This window comes from Neoarius graeffei, chromosome 17 (genome assembly GCF_027579695.1).
Source record: "Neoarius graeffei isolate fNeoGra1 chromosome 17, fNeoGra1.pri, whole genome shotgun sequence".
In the NCBI taxonomy this organism is placed as follows: Eukaryota; Metazoa; Chordata; class Actinopteri; order Siluriformes; family Ariidae; genus Neoarius; species Neoarius graeffei.
The window spans coordinates 53,221,071-53,239,126 of NC_083585.1; the positions used below are offsets into that span (position 1 = coordinate 53,221,071).

The following is an 18,056-nucleotide window of genomic DNA, read 5'->3' on the forward strand; positions in this document are numbered from 1 at the left end:
AAGCTCTTAAGATGACAGTTTTACAATTCAGCTCACAAGCTCCAAGTATTCAGTTTAATATTTCGACCGAATACAAAGTGTGGTGCAGAGTGTGAAAAAGCGATTCACCTGAGAGCAAAGCAGCATGACCAGCTCCACCACCGAGGTACTCGACTTCATACACACCAGACCTGATGGAGAAGAGAGAGAAGAAGGCATTAGGCATCTAATTCTACACTCGTGTTCATTAATATCAGGGTAAATTCGCTACGGAAGGAAATATCTTTGCCAAAAAGATACACCGTCATGATAAACACTTCTGGTATTAATATTCATAACCATAGTAGTAGTAGTAGTGTGTTTATTGCCTCCAAAAGGAGAGAACATAAAATTAAATACATAAAATCAGAACAATAGGTGTACAGCAATATTTAAAAATGGCATGAGCACCATATTAAGAACATTTCTGTCATGACTTAGCAATAACTGGCGAACAGAATTGACGAGGCCATCATGTCTGATAAAACATTTCAGGGTGCGTCGGCGATCTTGTGCATAATTATCATCAAAAATATACTTAATAAGAGATATTCCATGGTTAAGACATGTTTGACTAGCTCGTGCGACTAAGTTGTATTGACTGGGAAGTATAATGATGATGTCAACCCTAAGGAATAATGATAATCACTGATGGTGGTGGGATCTGGCTCAACATAAATCTACGGTACTGGTTTCATCCCAAAGTTTTGTTAATTATCAATGAACTCATGTCCCATTTTTGATTAATTTGTGGAAAATAAATAGACCAAAAATTTATTCTGCTGAACGTCCACAAAATAAGTTAGGTTAACAGCTTTTTTCCATCTCTTGACATTATTAGGTCAAATAAATATTACTTATAATTATATAAATATTACTTATAATTATAAGTACTGCTATAAATCATTTATTGTGCAATATATTTAAAATTATGTAGCATAGGATGTTTTATTCAATTTTTTATAGTATTTAATTGTGAAATTTGATATTTTGTTTACTGGACTATGTGCAATAGTTATATGCAGCAGTTATACTGACGTAAGCCAGTGGAATGAAATTTTGTTCAAATGTGCATACTGAACGTACAGGTGAATGGCTATAAAATTATCTACCTACCTAAATGTAGCTTTTAATGTGACCGAGAAACTAAAAAGCACAAAATGTTCTGTCCTGAAGATTTTCCCATGACTTTACCACTGACTACAACTTTACCTTTAACTGTACAAAAGTTGTTATTCTATCCACATTCACTGGACATGAGCAATTGTGCGCTCTGATTGGCTACTCTACTACTAGGCTATTGGCTCATATACCATGAGTAGAGAAGAATAAAATGGCGGAGCGTGTTACTGAACCAACCGAGGACGAAATAAAAACTCTACTCGAAAAACAAAACCCCAAAAATTGTTATCAAGTATTTAAAAGAAACAGAAATAGCTAAAATAATATAGTTTTTTTTTTCTCCCAGTATCTCCTGTTCCACACTCCAGCCCAGTCAGTGGCAGGAATGCACCTTTTATGTTGGTTTGCCAACCACCCAAAAAAACAAACAAACAAACAAACAAAAAAAAACCCTAAAGAAGAAGAAGAGGAAGAGGAAAACCCCAAAAAATACAAAAAAGCAACAAAATATGGAATAAAAGTATTTGATGGGAAGAACATATATATACTGTATAATTTTTAATTTTTCATGAATTATTATTATCACATTTTTCACAAATTGCTCCTGTCACTTCACCAGTTTGTTTACATTCTAAGCGGAAATGATTTTGTCGGATATTTTGTGTAACATTTTTATTTACCGAATTTGCAAAAAGTAAAAATAAAAATGCTCTGTTTTTCAAAATCCAGTGAATGTGGATAGAATAAAAGTTATTCCACTTAATCTCATTGTACATGGCTTATAGCCAACTCGGTGCTATGCACCTCATCGGCTATCAGCTCATGTACGACTTGATTTCGTGGAATAACTACTAATTATTTTTATCACAGTCCGGTTTCCATCAAATCCTGCGCTCTGATTGGCTGGCGAGTGGACCCCAGTTATGGACCTCTGGCGACTCACTCATTCACAACAACAACAAACACAGTAGTATTTTTTTGTCAAAATTTATCATTTTTTTATAAGATTTATTTATAAGATTATCAAAAATCTTATACATTTTTGCCAGCATTTCTTAGGAGAATAGCATTAATTTTACAGCATGGATAGTGGTAACGAGTCTTCATAGCGAAAGCGAGTTTTACTACCCTGAGGAAGAAGAAATAAAATTAAAGCCGCAAGCGGCCTCGACAGGCCCTCGCGCCAGCGGCCAAGGGGGGCGGGGGCATGCGTCCCCGCGAAAAACCTTCCACAGCTTTTTCGGCAAGAGACACTACTCCCGCAATGGCGACAAAGAACAGAATTGGACACATGGCAACGATAGGGTCCCGCACTGTACGGTGCTCGGGCCCTAATAATAATAGCGCCCTAAAAAGGGTCTTGGAAAGAGTTTGCTTGCCAAGTTTGACAAATCAGAAGCTGCAATATCATTTTTGCCATAACCAGCACCCCCAGGGGCGAAAGTGCACAAGATTAGGCGAACATGTCAGGTGAGCTATGAAGAGTTTGCGTATGAAGTTTGATGACAATTGAGTAAATAGAAGATGAGATATAGATTTTTGAAGAATAAAATTTTTGGTTTTTCCCATGTCAGTAGGTGGCGCTATGCTGTACATGAGCGATTATGAGCTGGAAAAATAAGTGTCTACAACAGCAACGCACTATCACAAGGTAGTGGTGTGAAGGAAAAGCATTATGGAATAATTTACCAAAAACCCGTTTTGGAGCAATTGCGTCGGCCCAAAACAGCGCCCCCCATGGACGAAAATTCCCAAAATGTGGTATACATGACATGGGAGGTAGGAAGAGGGTGGCCGTGAAGATTGACCAAATTTGAGGAAAGACTGGAATTTTTGCCCAAAAATAGCGCCCCCAGTGGCGAAATATCACAGAAAGTGGGTAACATGTCAGAAGCCCAATGAGTGATCTGCTTGTGAAGTATGAGCAGTTTTGAGCAAGTAGAAGATTTGTTATGAATTTTTAAGCATGTAAAATGTTGCACTGAAAATTGATTGGCGTATAACTTCTGAACGGTTTATGCTACGTGAAACCTATTTAGTAACTTTTGTCAGCCATGTCTGTAGATGATGTGTATCAATTTTGGTGACATTCCTATGAACGGTCTAGGAGGAGTTGCGCCGTCTTCGTGGCCATGCATTTCGCACAAAAGTGAAAATACCTCACCTCCTGTTGGGCGTGGCTAATGCATTGGCATTACATTTTTGTCCGGCTTAGTGAGATACATATGCGTACCAAATGGCATGCCACTACTACAAACTACATGGCAACCAGGCACCTTAATGCGGGAGGCCAAAATCACAACGAGTTAGGGGGCGCTATAGAGGCCCTGAGGCCCGCCTGGATCTGGGCTTCTGGTTCTCAGTAGCGGTGGCAGTCTAAGAAAAAGGAGCCAAATTTCGTGCGTTGTCGACCATGGCAAGCGCCCCAATAAGGGTCTTGTAAAGAGTTTGCTTGCCAAGTTTGACAAATCAGAAGCTGCAATATCATTTTTGCCAAAACCAGCACCCCCAGGGGCGAAAGTGCACAAAATTTGGCGTAGACGTCAGGTGAGCTATGAAGAGTTTGCGTATGAAGTTTGATGACAATTGAGTAAATAGAAGATGAGATATAGATTTTTGAAGAATAAATTTTTTGGTTTTTCCCATGTCAGTAGGTGGCGCTATGCTGTACATGAGCGATTATGAGTTGGAAAAATAAGTGTCTACAACAGCAACGTACTATCACAAGGAAGTGGTGTGAAGGGAAAGCATTATGGAATTATTTACCAAAAACCCGTTTTGGAGCAATTGCGTCGGCCAAAAACAGTGCCCCCCATGGACGAAAATTTCCAAAACGTGGTATACATGACATGGGAGGCAGTAAGAGGGTGGCCGTGAAGTTTGACCAAAATTGAGGAAAGATTGGAACTTTTGCCCAAAAATAGCGCCCCCAGTGGCGAAATATCACAGAAATTGGGGAACATGTCAGAAGCCCAATGAGTGATCTGCGTGTGAAGTATGAGCAGTGTTGAGCAATCAGAAGATTTGTTATGAATTTTTAAGCATGTAAAATTTTGCATCGAAAATTGATTGACGTATAACTTCTGAACGGTTAATCCTACGTGAAACGTATTTAGTAACTTTTGTCAGCCATGTCTGTAGACGATGTGTATCAATTTTGGTGACATTCCTATGAACGGTCTAGGAGGAGTTGCGCCGTCTTTGTGGCCATGCATTTCGCACAAAAGTGAAATTACCTCACTTCCTGTTGGGCGTGGCTAATGCATTGGCATTAAATTTTTGTCCGGCTTAGTGAGATACATATGTGTACCAAATTGCATGCCACTACTACAAACTATATGGCAACCAGGCACCTTAATGCGGGAGGCCAAAATCACAACGACTTAGGGGGCGCTATGGAGGCCCTGAGCCCCGGCCAAGTTTGGGCTTCTGGTTCTGAGTAGCGGTGGCAATTCTCGGAACTGGCGCCAAATTTCGTGCGTTTTCGCCCATGGCAAGCGCCCCGAAAATGGCCCAACAGCGGAGAAAAATAAAGAAGAAGAAGAAGACGGAAGAAGAAGAAGAAGAAGAAGAAGAAGAAGACGGAAGAATAATAATAGTGAACTCTTACAAGAACAATAGGGCCTTCGCCCATAGGGCTCGGGCCCTAATAAAACATTTCAGGAGAAAGCTAAAAACCTCTAACTGCTGCTAACACCGAGCAAAAACATGGCTGAATCCTGAATGACTCAATTTTGTATAAATAGGGGACTACATAGGCAGCAAAATGTAGTTTTTTTCCTGCCATGGAAGTGCACTTGTATACCGAGGAGGAAGCCATTTGCATTACAGCCGTGAATGAGGATTCAAAATGGCGGCTCGGCTCGGTTTTCCCTTTCGGGCGCTCTCGTTTTCTGTTAGAATTTGGTAAAGAAAAAAATGAATATATTATTTACCAGCTTAAGGTCGGTCCGTATGGTGAAATACCATGACCTTGGCCTTAAGTACTGACTGCCTCGGTCAGTACTTTCAAGACCTTGGTCATGGTATTTCACGATATGGACCTCCCAGCTGGTAAATAGCATATATATATATATGAGAGAGAGAGAGAGGCAGCACGGTGATGTAGTGGTTAGCGCTGTCGCTTCACAGCAAGAAGGTCCGGGTTCGAGCCCCGTGACTGGCGAGGGCCTTTCTGTGCGGAGTTTGCATGTTCTCCCCGTGTCCGCGTGGGTTTCCTCCAGGTGCTCCGATTTCCCCACAGTCCAAAGACATGCAGGTTAGGTTAACTGGTGACTCTAAATTGACCGTAGGTGTGAATGTGAGTGTGAATGGTTGTCTGTGTCTATGTGTCAGCCCTGTGATGACCTGGCGACTTGTCCAGGGTGTACCCCGCCTTTCGCCCGTAGTCAGCTGGGATAGGCTCCAGCTTGCCTGCGACCCTGTAGAACAGGATAAAGCGGCTAGAGATAATGAGATGAATTATGTGGATCATCCACCATATAACTAAGTCCTAGTGAATTAACTGTTCCGACAGAAACAATTACATGACAGAACAAGCACATTAATACATATAAACCTGAGGTTTGCCTTGAAACCTGAAGTGCTGTCAGAACTCCAACACCTTCTGACCAATCAAAATCAAGAGCTCAGCATCACAGTGTTACAACAAGGTGGGATTTTGCTATGTTTTTGTAAATAAGCCTGTTAAAGTGTGGCTGCATTTCGAGCTGTATGATAAAGACCCGTCTTTCAGATGGCTAACAGTTCTCCGAGAGTAAGATAACATCTCTGGAGTGGTTAGAGGTCATCTTGTGCATGTCAGACTGAGATTACTTGAAGGAACATAAATTGTGGTGTATCTTTTCTAAATCCTCGGATTGCCCTGATGGCGCCAAGAGCAAGAGTAGCCAAGAGCAACAACACATTCTTGGTGAGGAAAATTCGAGTAAACATAATAAGGTCATCAAGATCCTCTCACACTCTCAACAACACATGACTAAACGTATTTATATGGATTTCCTGAGAGAAATGTGTGAAGTAGAGCGACGGACGTGGAGCGATAGAACTAGTGTGGAGAGAAAACTGTGACTGTAGTAAGTTTTGAGGTTCACGTCAAAGATCATTTTGTGCCTCTCCATGTATCCTAGTACTAATGAGGCGCATTGGGTGGCGCCAATTTCCGTTTCTATAGTCCTCGGGTTACAGTGGGAGGCAGGTCCTCTGGTAACTGCAAGAGTTTGACTCCCTACTCAGATCTGCATTGCGGCGCCTCTCCAGACAGCAGTAGGTACCATTTTTATGATGGTCTTTGGTATGACCTGACCACGAGTAAAACTCACAATCTCCTGGTCAAGCGGTGGGCATGCTAACCGCTAAGCCAGCTCGCAGTCCTTGCTGTGTATAGCCCTTATAAATGATTAACCCTGGTATAAAAATCCTACATGCATGCAGTATGAATTCTCCAGGTGTTCCATTGCTGTCTATATTGCTACAGTGTATAGATGCTGAAAGTAAAATATCTTCTGGTTATTATCATCCTCATGACATGACTTATGAATCTCTCACCCTTAAACTATTAAAGGAGAACTGAAGGCACAATTTTTTATGATCAAAATTCTATTTATCTCATTTTATTAAATATCGGAATGCATTTTTGATCGCTATTTTGTCACTGCTTTAGCAAGTTATGAGTGTTTGAAATATGCTCTGTAATATATCAGTCCATATGTCAAAGCAACGGCCGTAAACAAGATTCGTCGAGACCTGTGCGAGACATCATAGGACGGAAGTAAAACATACAGCGCAAATCAAAGTGGCCAACATCTGCCAACGTTGTCAAAAGACGCGCGCGCCCTCTTTCGAATGCTGATGTGATCAAGCTGGAAGTTTTGTTTGTTTTGATAGCAATTAGGAAAGTTTGAAAAAAGCAGGCAGTAATCGTCATTTAAACTCGTTTTTGTGCAATATTTCGTTTGGAAAACAGCTTTCAAAATGGCGGCACTGACACCTGGCTGACACTTCACGTTTCGAAGTCTCGCACAAGTCTCGTGAAGATCGCGCGGATAAGCGACGCCTGCCGTGGACCAAACGAACTAAATTCAACACGGCTAAAAACCGAATAGGCCGATAAGTATAATATTTAATTGTAATTCGTTGCCAATACAAGCCACGATATAAGGTTACTAAAACCGAAAAAGTAATTGAATAACACGTTAATTAAGAAATAAAGCAAATGTAAAAATGACTTCAGTTCTTCTTTAATTTTCTTTGGGGTCACTTCCTGAAAGGGACATTAGAACCCAAACTGGAAAAGGAAACACACAAAAAAATGGTAACACAAGCAGAGTGTCAGGGATTGGTAGGAGATGGATGCAAGTGCAGAAGTGTTTATGAAGAACAGAGCAACAACAAACAAACAAACCAAATCGGCAGAAGAGCTCAGAAAACGTTAAACAAGTGAAAGGTCAGGCAAGGCACAAAATCAGGCAGAGACAAAAATGGAAACTACAGTAGGAACAGGAACAAGGATCAGAGGTGCTGGCTCTGGGATTGACTGTGGAACAAGCTGTGGGACTGGCTCTGGAACGATGGCCTCTAGGAGGGGCTCTGGAGCAATGGCCTCCTCTCCTCTCACTGTGTCAGCCTCAGGCGTGATAGCCCCCTCCCAAAAAATCTCATGGGGGTCCTCCTTTTCTAATGATTCATAGATGAACCGGAGCACATCTAGAAAAATCTGTGAGCTCCAAAGACAAGGGTGCTCTACTCGGATGAGGTACTTCACCCATCGGCATGCTTGTCCAGCAATCAAAGTGATCACGACGCTTACCCAGATTGGTTCTGGTGGCTTGGGCTCTTCGAGATCTGCATAGAAAATGTAACACTGCAGGCTGAATCCCCTAGAGTGATATATTCCATAGTAAGGTGCCAGGAGGTCCATTCCAAAATGCTGCCGGAAATAAAAGACTAGGGGCCGAGATAAGGGAACCCGGTAGATGCGTGAAATGGTGACCTGGATAACCTCTTCTGCTACAACCATTTTTCAGTGAAGTATTCTGTCAGGGATTGGTAGGAGATGGATGCAAGTGCAGAAGTGTTTACTAAGAACAGAGTAACAAGAGGCAAACAAACCAAATTGGTAGACAAGCTTATAAACGTTAAACCAGCGAAAGGTCAGGCAAGGCACAAAATCAGGCAGAGGCTCAGTAATGCGCACTAATGTAACATAATACTTCACCCTGAGCTTGCGTTTAAACAGCCTTTATATAGGTGCACAGATTGCGCCTTAATCATGAGCAGGTGTGCACCGTTAACAGCGCGCGTGCGAGAGTCCGCTCAGCATGCGCGCAGTCCGGAGCGTGCCCGAGAGTCCATCTGGTGCATGCGCCAAAGTGCACAGGTCTGACACAGAGAACAAGAGATAGAGACCTTCAGTGTGTTCCTGTTAGCATCTTGTAACACAAGGCCACCATCTCGAACTGTATCATGTTCAAAATATCTGCATCTGTATTCAAATTCAAAGCAGAAGTGGGTGTGGCTGAAATTGGAAGGGTTTTTTTTCTTCTCCCAGAAACACTGAGGAAAAAAAAAAAAAACACAGATGAAGAAATTCCAGGAGGGTCAGCATGGTTTGTGAATGCTGGTCCTGACAGTTACTTAATCTCAGCTATGTACATCACTCGAGTTTTTAATTGTCCTTAATTCGAGATTTGTGCAGGACTTTTTTTTTTTTTTACTGCTTGCACTATTATTTTTGGCTGTCCCTTTTCATGACATGCAGTTGGTTTTATTTTCTAAACTATAATATGAGATATTGGCGGCATGGTGGTGCAGTGGTTAGCGCTGTCACCTCACAGCAAGAAGGTCCTGGTTCGATCCCCGTGGCTGGCGAGGGCCTTTCTGTGTGGAGTTTGCATGTTCTCCCCGTGTCCGCGTGGGTTTCCTCCGGGTGCTCCGGTTTCCCCCACAGTCCAAAGACATGCAGGTTAGGTTAACTGGAGACTCTAAATTGACCGTAGGTGTGAATGTGAGTGTGAATGGTTGTCTGTGTTTATGTGTCAGCCCTGTGATGACCTGGTGACTTGTCCAGGGTGTACCCCGCCTTTCGCCCGTAGTCAGCTGGGATAGGCTCCAGCTTGCCTGCAACCCTGTAGAACAGGATAAAGCGGCTAGAGATAATGAGATGAGAGATGAGATCCAGAAGCGCAGACGTCTTCTCTGGGCCAAGGCTCATTTAAAATGGACTGTGGCAAAGTGGAAAACTGTTCTGTGGTCAGACGAATCAAAATTTGAAGTTCTTTATGGAATTCAGGGACGCCGTGTCATTCGGACTAAAGAGGAGAAGGACGACCCGAGTTGTTATCAGCGCTCAGTTCAGAAGCCTGCATCTCTGATGGTATGGGGTTGCATTAGTGCGTGTGGCATGGGCAGCTTACACATCTGGAAAGACACCATCAATGCTGAAAGGTATATCCAGGTTCTAGAGCAACAAATGCTCTCATCCAGATGATGTCGCTTTCAGGGAAGACCTTGCATTTTCCAACATGACAATGCCAAACCACATACTGCATCAATTACAGCATCATGGCTGCGTAGAAGAAGGGTCCGGGTACTGAACTGGCCAGCCTGCAGTCCAGATCTTTCACCCATAGAAAACATTTGGCGCATCATAAAACAGAAGATACGACAAAAAAGACCTAAGACATTTGAGCAACTAGAATCCTACATTAGACAAGAATGGGTTAACATTCCTATCCCTAAACTTGAGCAACTTGTCTCCTCAGTCCCCAGACGTTTACAGACTGTTGTAAAGAGAAAAGGGGATGTCTCACAGTGGTAAACATGGCCTTGTCCCAACTTTTTTGAGATGTGTTGTTGTCATGAAATTTAAAATCACCTAATTTTTCTCTTTAAATGATACATTTTCTCAGTTTAAATATTTGATGTCATCTATGTTCTATTCTGAATAAAATATGGAATTTTGAAACTTCCACATCATTGCATTCTGTTTTTATTTACAATTTGTACTTTGTCCCAACTTTTTTGGAATCGGGGTTGTAAATTCCCTCGCAGCCATCTTAACTGCCCCAGAAGTGCCACCATGTCACGGAAACGTCCTCTTAAACCTGAATGATCGCTTCCACGCTATTCAAACTGTGGAAGCTACTGCTGTAATATTTCACAGGCCAAATATCCTTGGCCCTGTTCTTACAATCCCTCTTTCACATTTACGAGGCTGAGGTTATGTCCCAGCACAGCGTACACGGCGTGACCTCTAAACGGGCGACGTGACCCCTTACTCTCACTCCATCCTCCCTTAAGTCAGGTGGCTGCTTGACCTCGGGCTCACGCTGCTGGACAAACTAAATGCATTCTATTTAAACAGAGCCATGCCAAGCTTTTCCAGTTAATGGCATTGCGTCTGAATGTGTCATTGTCAGACGGCTGTGGCAGCTCCATGTCAGGCCGCTGAGCTTTCACAACAAGCACACTGTTCCACCATGGGGCCTCGATCTCAACTCCAAGTGCACGAGAGCGATTCAGGGGGCCGGGCAGGACATAATTGCCCCCTGTGACCGCTGGTCTGAAGGGGGGACGGGTAGGGGCTTGACCCCTGATGGCGTGTCGGGTGATGGATGGTGGGTAATTATGGGTAAATACGGCGCCTTTGCACTGGCGAACAGTATTTCAGCTGTGAGAGAGAGGAAGTGAGGAAGGTGGGGAAGAAAACAGGCCTCTCTTCTTCTGGGCTGTAGGATGGACAGACGGATGGAGGACTGGTGCCGATGCAGTGGTGGGATGGTAGAGCAAGAGGGATGAGTCATCCACTGGAAATTGGTGATTATGTGTCTGGGAGTGTGCTCAGCTTTATTTGGGGAAGGGATGGCATAGTAACGCACGACTGTGGTCAGAAATATTTTTGAATGAAACAGATGATCGTCATGCAGTTCTGCTTTAGAGAATGGAGCGCTACAATTTGACATTATCATAAACATATGGAGAGTCTGGAACAAAAGCCTGGCTTCACTAATGACTGTTTTATTTCTTTTAAATAGTCACTGCTTCATTTAAAAAAAAAAAAATCAGCTGAATTTCCTAAACAGGTTTACATCACATTTCATCATGAAAGAAATAAAGAAAGATTAAAATGCAACAACAACAACAACAACAACAACAACAACAATAAAAACTTCCTTCCAGGGATTTTGTTTGTTTGTTGGCATAGTTATGCTAAAAAATAAATAAATAAATAATAATAAACTCATCTCATCTCATTATCTCTAGCCGCTTTAACTATTTCATATATATATATATATATATATATATATATATATATATATATATATATATATATATCTTTCCAGGGTTTTTGTTTTTTGGTATAGTTATGCTGTTATTATTATTATTATTATTATTATTATTATTATTATTATTATGAAGAATGTGTTCTTTACAAATATGAGGTCAACAATTTACGTGGTGTTTGCTTGCTTGCTTGCTTGCTTGTTTATCTGTCTGGGGTTTGTTTGTTTGTTTGTTTGTTTGTTTGTTTGTTTGTTTGTTTGTTTGTTTGTTTGTTTGTTTCTTTGTTTGTTTGTTTGTTTGTTTTTATTCATTTGCATCTTTTTAATACCAATAACATCCTTGTCAGTAGTGGACTTGAAAAACTGAAAAAATGAAAAATTATTATTATTATTATTATTATTATTATTATTATTATTCATGTTGTTGTTGTTGCTTTTTGATTATTTCCTCAGAACTTTAGCTGTCCTGCTCATAACTGTGACATATGTAGTAATAATATATCAACCTATTTAACCAAACCTATGCATTGTTATTTTACCAGACTTGTCTCTGGTTTAAAATGCTCATCTGGAAATAATGACTTCTTAAATAAACACCAACTGAGTCGAAGTTTGTAACTGATGAAATAAAAACAAATGGTGAGAGCACACTCAGACGTTCAGCCTTTACTGTCTGCTATTGAGACTCGGTTTCAGTCAGCGTGAAAGAGATGCGTGTATTTAAGCTAGAGCCTTCAGTAATCACCGTGTTTTGTCACAGGCTGTAGAAATGCAGTAGAAAGTGAAGGAATGGGCGCTCGGATGCTGACGATGTGTTTTCCTCAGCTGTTGATGTGACTGAGAGTAGAGATGTGTTTTTATCTCAGCAAGATGTTTGTTGAGGCTCTTGGCAGAGTGAGATCAGGCTTGTGCTCACACTTATTCACACTCGTCACAGCAACACATACCGTCCTGTCCTTCCTCTTCACTTTATCCTGACTGTATCTGTCAGTTCAGCCACTCACTGTGTGAATTAGTGAGAGAAGTGCTCTCTCTCTCTCTCTCTCTCTCTCTCTCCACATTTCAACTCTCTACTCTCCTTCTTCATGATGTTTCCTTTCTGTTCCTCTGTTTTATCAAATGTGAAATTGCAGAATACAACCTTCACGAAAGAAAGAAAGAAAGAAAGAAAGAAAGAAAGAAAGAAAGAAAGAAAGAAAGAAAGAAAGGGTGAGTGAAAAAATGGAGCAAACAAAAAGAACATATAAAATAAAAACAACAACATAGATATACAGTTAGGTCCATATATATTTGGACACTGACACAATTTTTTTTTTTTTTTACCTGTTTACTGAAACATATTGTCCATATGGACATGGACAAAAAGTCCAGACTTTCAGCTTTCATTTGAGGGTATCCACATTAAAATTGGATGAAGGGTTTAGGAGTTTCAGCTCCTTAACATGTGCCACCCTGTTTTTAAAGGGACCAAAAGTAATTGGACAGTTGACTCAAAGGCTATTTCATGGGCAGGTGCGGGCAATTCCTTCGTTATGTCATTCTCAATTAAGCAGATAAAAGACCTGGAGTTGATTTGAGGTGTGGTGCTTGCATTTGGAAGATTTTGCTGTGAAGAAAACATGCGGTCAAAGGAGCTCTCCATGCAGGTGAAACAAGCCATCCTTAAAGGAACAGTCCACCGTAATTCCATAATGAAATATGCTCTTATCTGAATTGAGACGAGCTGCTCCGTACCTGTCCGAGCTTTGCGCGACCTCCCAGTCAGTCAGACGCAGTCAGACGTGCTGTCACTCCTGTTAGCAATGTAGCTAGGCTCAGCATAGCCAATGGTATTTTTTGGGGCTGTAGTTAGATGCGACCAAACTCTTCCGCATTTTTCCTGTTTACATAGGTTTATATGACCAGTGATATGAAACAAGTTCAGTTACACAAATTGAAACGTAGCGATTTTCTATGCTATGGAAACTCCGCACTATAATGACAGGCGTACTAACACCTTCTGCGCGCTTCGGCAGCGCATTGATACGGAGCTCAGATATCAATGCGCTGTCGAAGTGCGCAGAAGGTGTTAGTACGCCTGTCATTATAGTGCGGACTTTCCATAGCATAGAAAATCGCTAAATTTCAATTTGTGTAACTGAACTTGTTTCATATCACTGGTCATATAAACCTATGTAAACAGGAAAAACGTGGAAGAGTTTGGTCGCATCTAACTACAGCCCCAAAAAATACCATTGGCCATGCTGAGCCTAGCTACATTGCTAACAGGAGTGACAGCGCGTCTGACTGCGTCTGGCTGACTGGGAGGTCGCGCAAAGCTCGGAGAGGTACGGAGCAGCTCGTCTCAATTCAGATAAGAGCATATTTCATTATGGAATTACGGTGGACTGTTCCTTTAAGCTGCGAAAACAGAAAAAACCCACCCGAGAAATTGCTACAATATTAGGAGTGGCAAAATCTACAGTTTGGTACAGCCTGAGAAAGAAAGAAAGCACTGGTGAACTCATCAATGCAAAAAGACCTGGACGCCCACAGAAGACAACAGTGGTAGATGATTGCAGAATAATTTCCATGGTGAAGAGAAACCCCTTCACAACAGCCAACCAAGTGAACAACACTCTCCAGGAGGTAGGCGTATCAATATCCAAATCTACCATAAAGAGAAGACTGCATGAAAGTAAATACAGAGGGTTCACTGCACGGTGCGAGCCACTCATAAGCCTCAAGAATAAAAAGGCTAGATTGGACTTTGCTAAAAAAAATCTAAAAAAGCCAGCACAGTTCTAGAAGAACATTCTTTGGACAGATGAAACCAAGATCAACCTCTACCAGAATGCTGGAAAGAAAAAAAGTATGGCAAAGGTGTGGTACAGCTCATGATCCAAAGCATACCACATCATCTGTAAAACACGGCGGAGGCAGTGTGATGGCTTGGGCGTGCATGGCTGCCAGTGGCACTGGGTCACTAGTGTTTATTGATGATGTGACACAGGACAGAAGCAGTCGGATGAATTCTGAGGTATTCAGAGACGTACTGTGTGCTCAAATCCAGCCAAAAGCAGCCAAACTGATTGGTCGGCGTTTCATAATACAGATGGACAATGACCCAAAACATAAAGCCAAAGCAACCCAGGAGTTTATTAAAGCAAAGAAGTGGAATATTCTTGAATGGCCAAGTCAGTCACCTAATCTCAACCCAATTGAGCATGCATTTCACTTGTTAAAGACTAAACTTCAGACAGAAAGGCCCACAAACAGACAGCAACTGAAAGCCGCTGCAGTAAAGGCCTGGCAGAGCATTAAAAAGGAGGAAACACAGCGTCTGGTGATGTCCATGAGTTCAAGACTTCAGGCAGTCATTGCCAACAAAGGGTTTTCAACCAAGTATTAGAAATGAACATTTTATTTACAATTATTTAATTTGTCCAATTACTTTTGAGCCCCTGAAATGAAGGGATTGTGTTTAAAAAATGCTTTAGTTCCTCACATTTTTATGCAATCATTTTGTTCAACCCACTGAATTAAAGCTGAAAGTCTGAACTTCAACTGCATCTGAATTGTTTTGTGGTAATGTACAGAGCCAAAATTAGAAAAATGTTGTCTCTGTCCAAATAGTTATGGACCTAACTGTATTAGATCCGGAACAGTAAGAGATAGAGAATGACACTTAGTGAGGAAAAAAAAGCCCGGTTTTCATGGATCATTCTGGTTCAGTGATCCAGATCAGCACCAAAAGTCATCGCAACCTAATTCAGCCCAGAGGTATTCTGCATGTGAAATTTGGTGATGATTGGTTGAAAACTGAGGGAGAAATATCGTCCGAAAAAAAAAAGTTAGGATAATAATAATAATAATAATAATAATAAAGTAGAAATATCCTGAGTGAGAGTAACAATTTGTGCCAGTGCTGCTAGTGCAAATAACAATAAAAAAAACAACCAAACAAAAACATGGTGGATGAAAGAAAAAAACAACAGATGAACAACAAAGAAACAAAGGAAACAAAAAAAAAACTAGAAAGAAAGAAAGAAAGAAAGAAAGAAAGAAAGAAAGAAAGAAATGAACAAACCGACCAACAAAAACATACAGTTGTGGTCAGAAGTTTACAGACACAGACATGGTAGCTTCTCTGTGCACAACATTAAAAAAGGGTTTATTTGACATAATTGGATTTATCAACACACGGTACAATGTATAAGTCCAAGGAGCTCAGTGAAGATCTGAGAAAGATTAGCACAGATTTACAGAACACAGGAATGTGTCTTGGAACCATTTCTAAACAACTGCAGATTCCAAGATCATCAGTTCAAACAACTGTACATAAGACCCAAAATGTCCCACTCAGCTGAGAGGAACTTGGTTTGAATGGTCAGGAACAACCCAGGAACCACCAAGGTACAGGCCTGCCATGAATGGAAAGCTGCTGGAGCACCAGTGTCACAATCTACAGTCAAGTGAGCTTTACATTGCCATGGGCTGAGAGGCTGCTGTCCAAGAAAGAAACCCAGCTCCAAAATCAACCCCTTCAAGCTCAACTAAAGTTTGCAGCTGACCATATGGACAAAGAAAAAGCCTTCTGAAGGAAAGTTTTATGGTCAGATGAGAAAAGGTTGAGTTGTTTGGCCTCAATGACCAGAGGTCCAGAGGAACACTGGACCAACTCTTCAGCATGGTGGTGGTAGCATTATACTCTGGAGCTGTGGATGAAGGAGGACGGCTACCTCAGAATTCTTCGGGATAACACCAAGCCATCAGAAACCTGGATACAATTGGGTGTTCCAACAGGACAATGACCCCAAACACGTATCGAAACTGGTTGTGAAGGATAAAGTAGGTGAACATTAAGCTTAAAACAAGTCCTGACCTCAACCCTTTCAAAAATACGTGGACAGTGTTTAAAAGTCAGGTCAGTGTCAGGAAACAAACTGAACTCTACCAATTCAGGCTAGCATAGTGATCAAATATCCAACCAGAATTCTGCCAGGGGTGGCACGATGGTGTAATGGTTAGCACTGTCGCCTCACAGCAAGAAGGTCCTGGGTTCAAACCCAGCAGCCAACAAGGGCTTTTCTGTGTGGAGTTTGCATGCTCTACCCGTGTCCGCGTGGGTTTCCTCCGGGTGCTCCGGTTTCCCCCACAGTCCAAAGACATGCAGGTTAGGCTAATTGGTGGCTCTAAATTGGCCATAGGTGTGAATATGAATGGTTGTTTGTCTCTATGTGTCAGCCCTGCGATAACCTGGCGACGTGTCGAGGGTGTACCCTGCCTCTCGCCCATAGTCAGCTGCGATAGGCTCCAGCTTGCCTGCGACCCTGGAGAACAGGATAAGCAGCTACAGATAATGGATGGATGGATGGAATTCTGCCAGAAGCTTGGTGAGGGCTACCAAAAGTGTCTGGTCAGGGTGAAACTTGCTAAGGGACATTAATGTAAATATTATGTGTGCTGTACACTCACTGGCCACTTTAATAGGAACCCCCATCCACCTGCTGTTTTATGCAGTTACCTAATCAGCTAATCCCTTGACAGCACAATGCATCAAATCATGTAGATACAAATCAAGAACTTCAGTTCTTGATAATGTTCACTTCAAACATCAGAAGGGGAAAAATTGTGATCTCAAAGTGTGACTGACTTTAACCGTGGCATGGGTGTTGGTTTGAGTCAGATGGACTGGTTTGAGGATTTCAGAAATGGCTGATCTCCTGGGGTTTTCACACATAACAACAACAGGCTGTAGAGTTTACACAGACAGAATGGTGCGAAAAACAAAAAACATTGAGTGAGCAGCGACAGTTATGTGGGTGGAAACAAACACCTTGTTGATAAGAGAGGTCAGAGAGAAATGGAAAGGTTGGTTTGAGCTTTTTTTGCCAGGAAGGATATAGCAACTCATAGCAACTCTTTACAACCGTGGTGAGCAGAAAAGCATCTCAGCAGGCAATAGCAGAAGAACACACTGGGTTCCACTGTTAGACTCAAGAACAAGTTCTTATTAAAGTGGTATTATGATGTCAGGATTAAATCAGAGTGTGAGAGCGACATCTCAGACCAATACTTCACCCAGGATCCACTCTGTGAATCTACGTCATCTGAATAATCATTGGATAGACAGGAGTTTGGCCTTCAATGTGTGAAAAGTTCCAGTGTGTATGTGGTGTGTGTGTGTTTCTGTCATTACCAGGGTGTTCCTCACACAGGAACACATATTTACACTGCTGTAATCATGTGTCTTGAGGTTTCCACCTGCAGGAATACATTAAAACGAACAAACTGCTATTGATGAGCACTGGAGGCTTTGCTACACTCAGCTGGACTGAGGCACAGAACACAGTCTGTGTGTTTGTGTTTCAGAAGATGATGTCTGGGTGTGAATGTGTGTGTGTGTGTGTGTGTGTTTTCTTTCCCTTCCACTACTTCGGGTCACTGTGGTCCAAAAGCAACTGTGAGGTTGTTCCAGTGAAGTCTGCTGCCATGTTCAACAAAAACGAGCATGAATCATTCACTTTCCTATGACATATTAATAATTCTCTCTCTCTCTCTCTCTCTCTCTCTCTCTTTAATGAAACTCAGCTCTTAACCAGTAGTTATGATAATGAGAGCTCGGACACCAACGCTTTCAGTCGATTTTCT

General features: G+C 41.8%; 1 protein-coding gene across 1 annotated transcript in view; it reads right to left on the reverse strand.

The window, feature by feature from the left end:
* Positions 1–18,056, reverse strand: part of nbeab (neurobeachin b) — a 793,085-nt gene that overhangs the window by 427,518 nt on the left and 347,511 nt on the right. Inside the window, exon 33 of the mRNA XM_060943557.1 lies at positions 109–170. Coding sequence (XP_060799540.1) covers positions 109–170 — 62 coding nt within the window. The remainder of the gene's footprint in view (positions 1–108; positions 171–18,056) is intronic.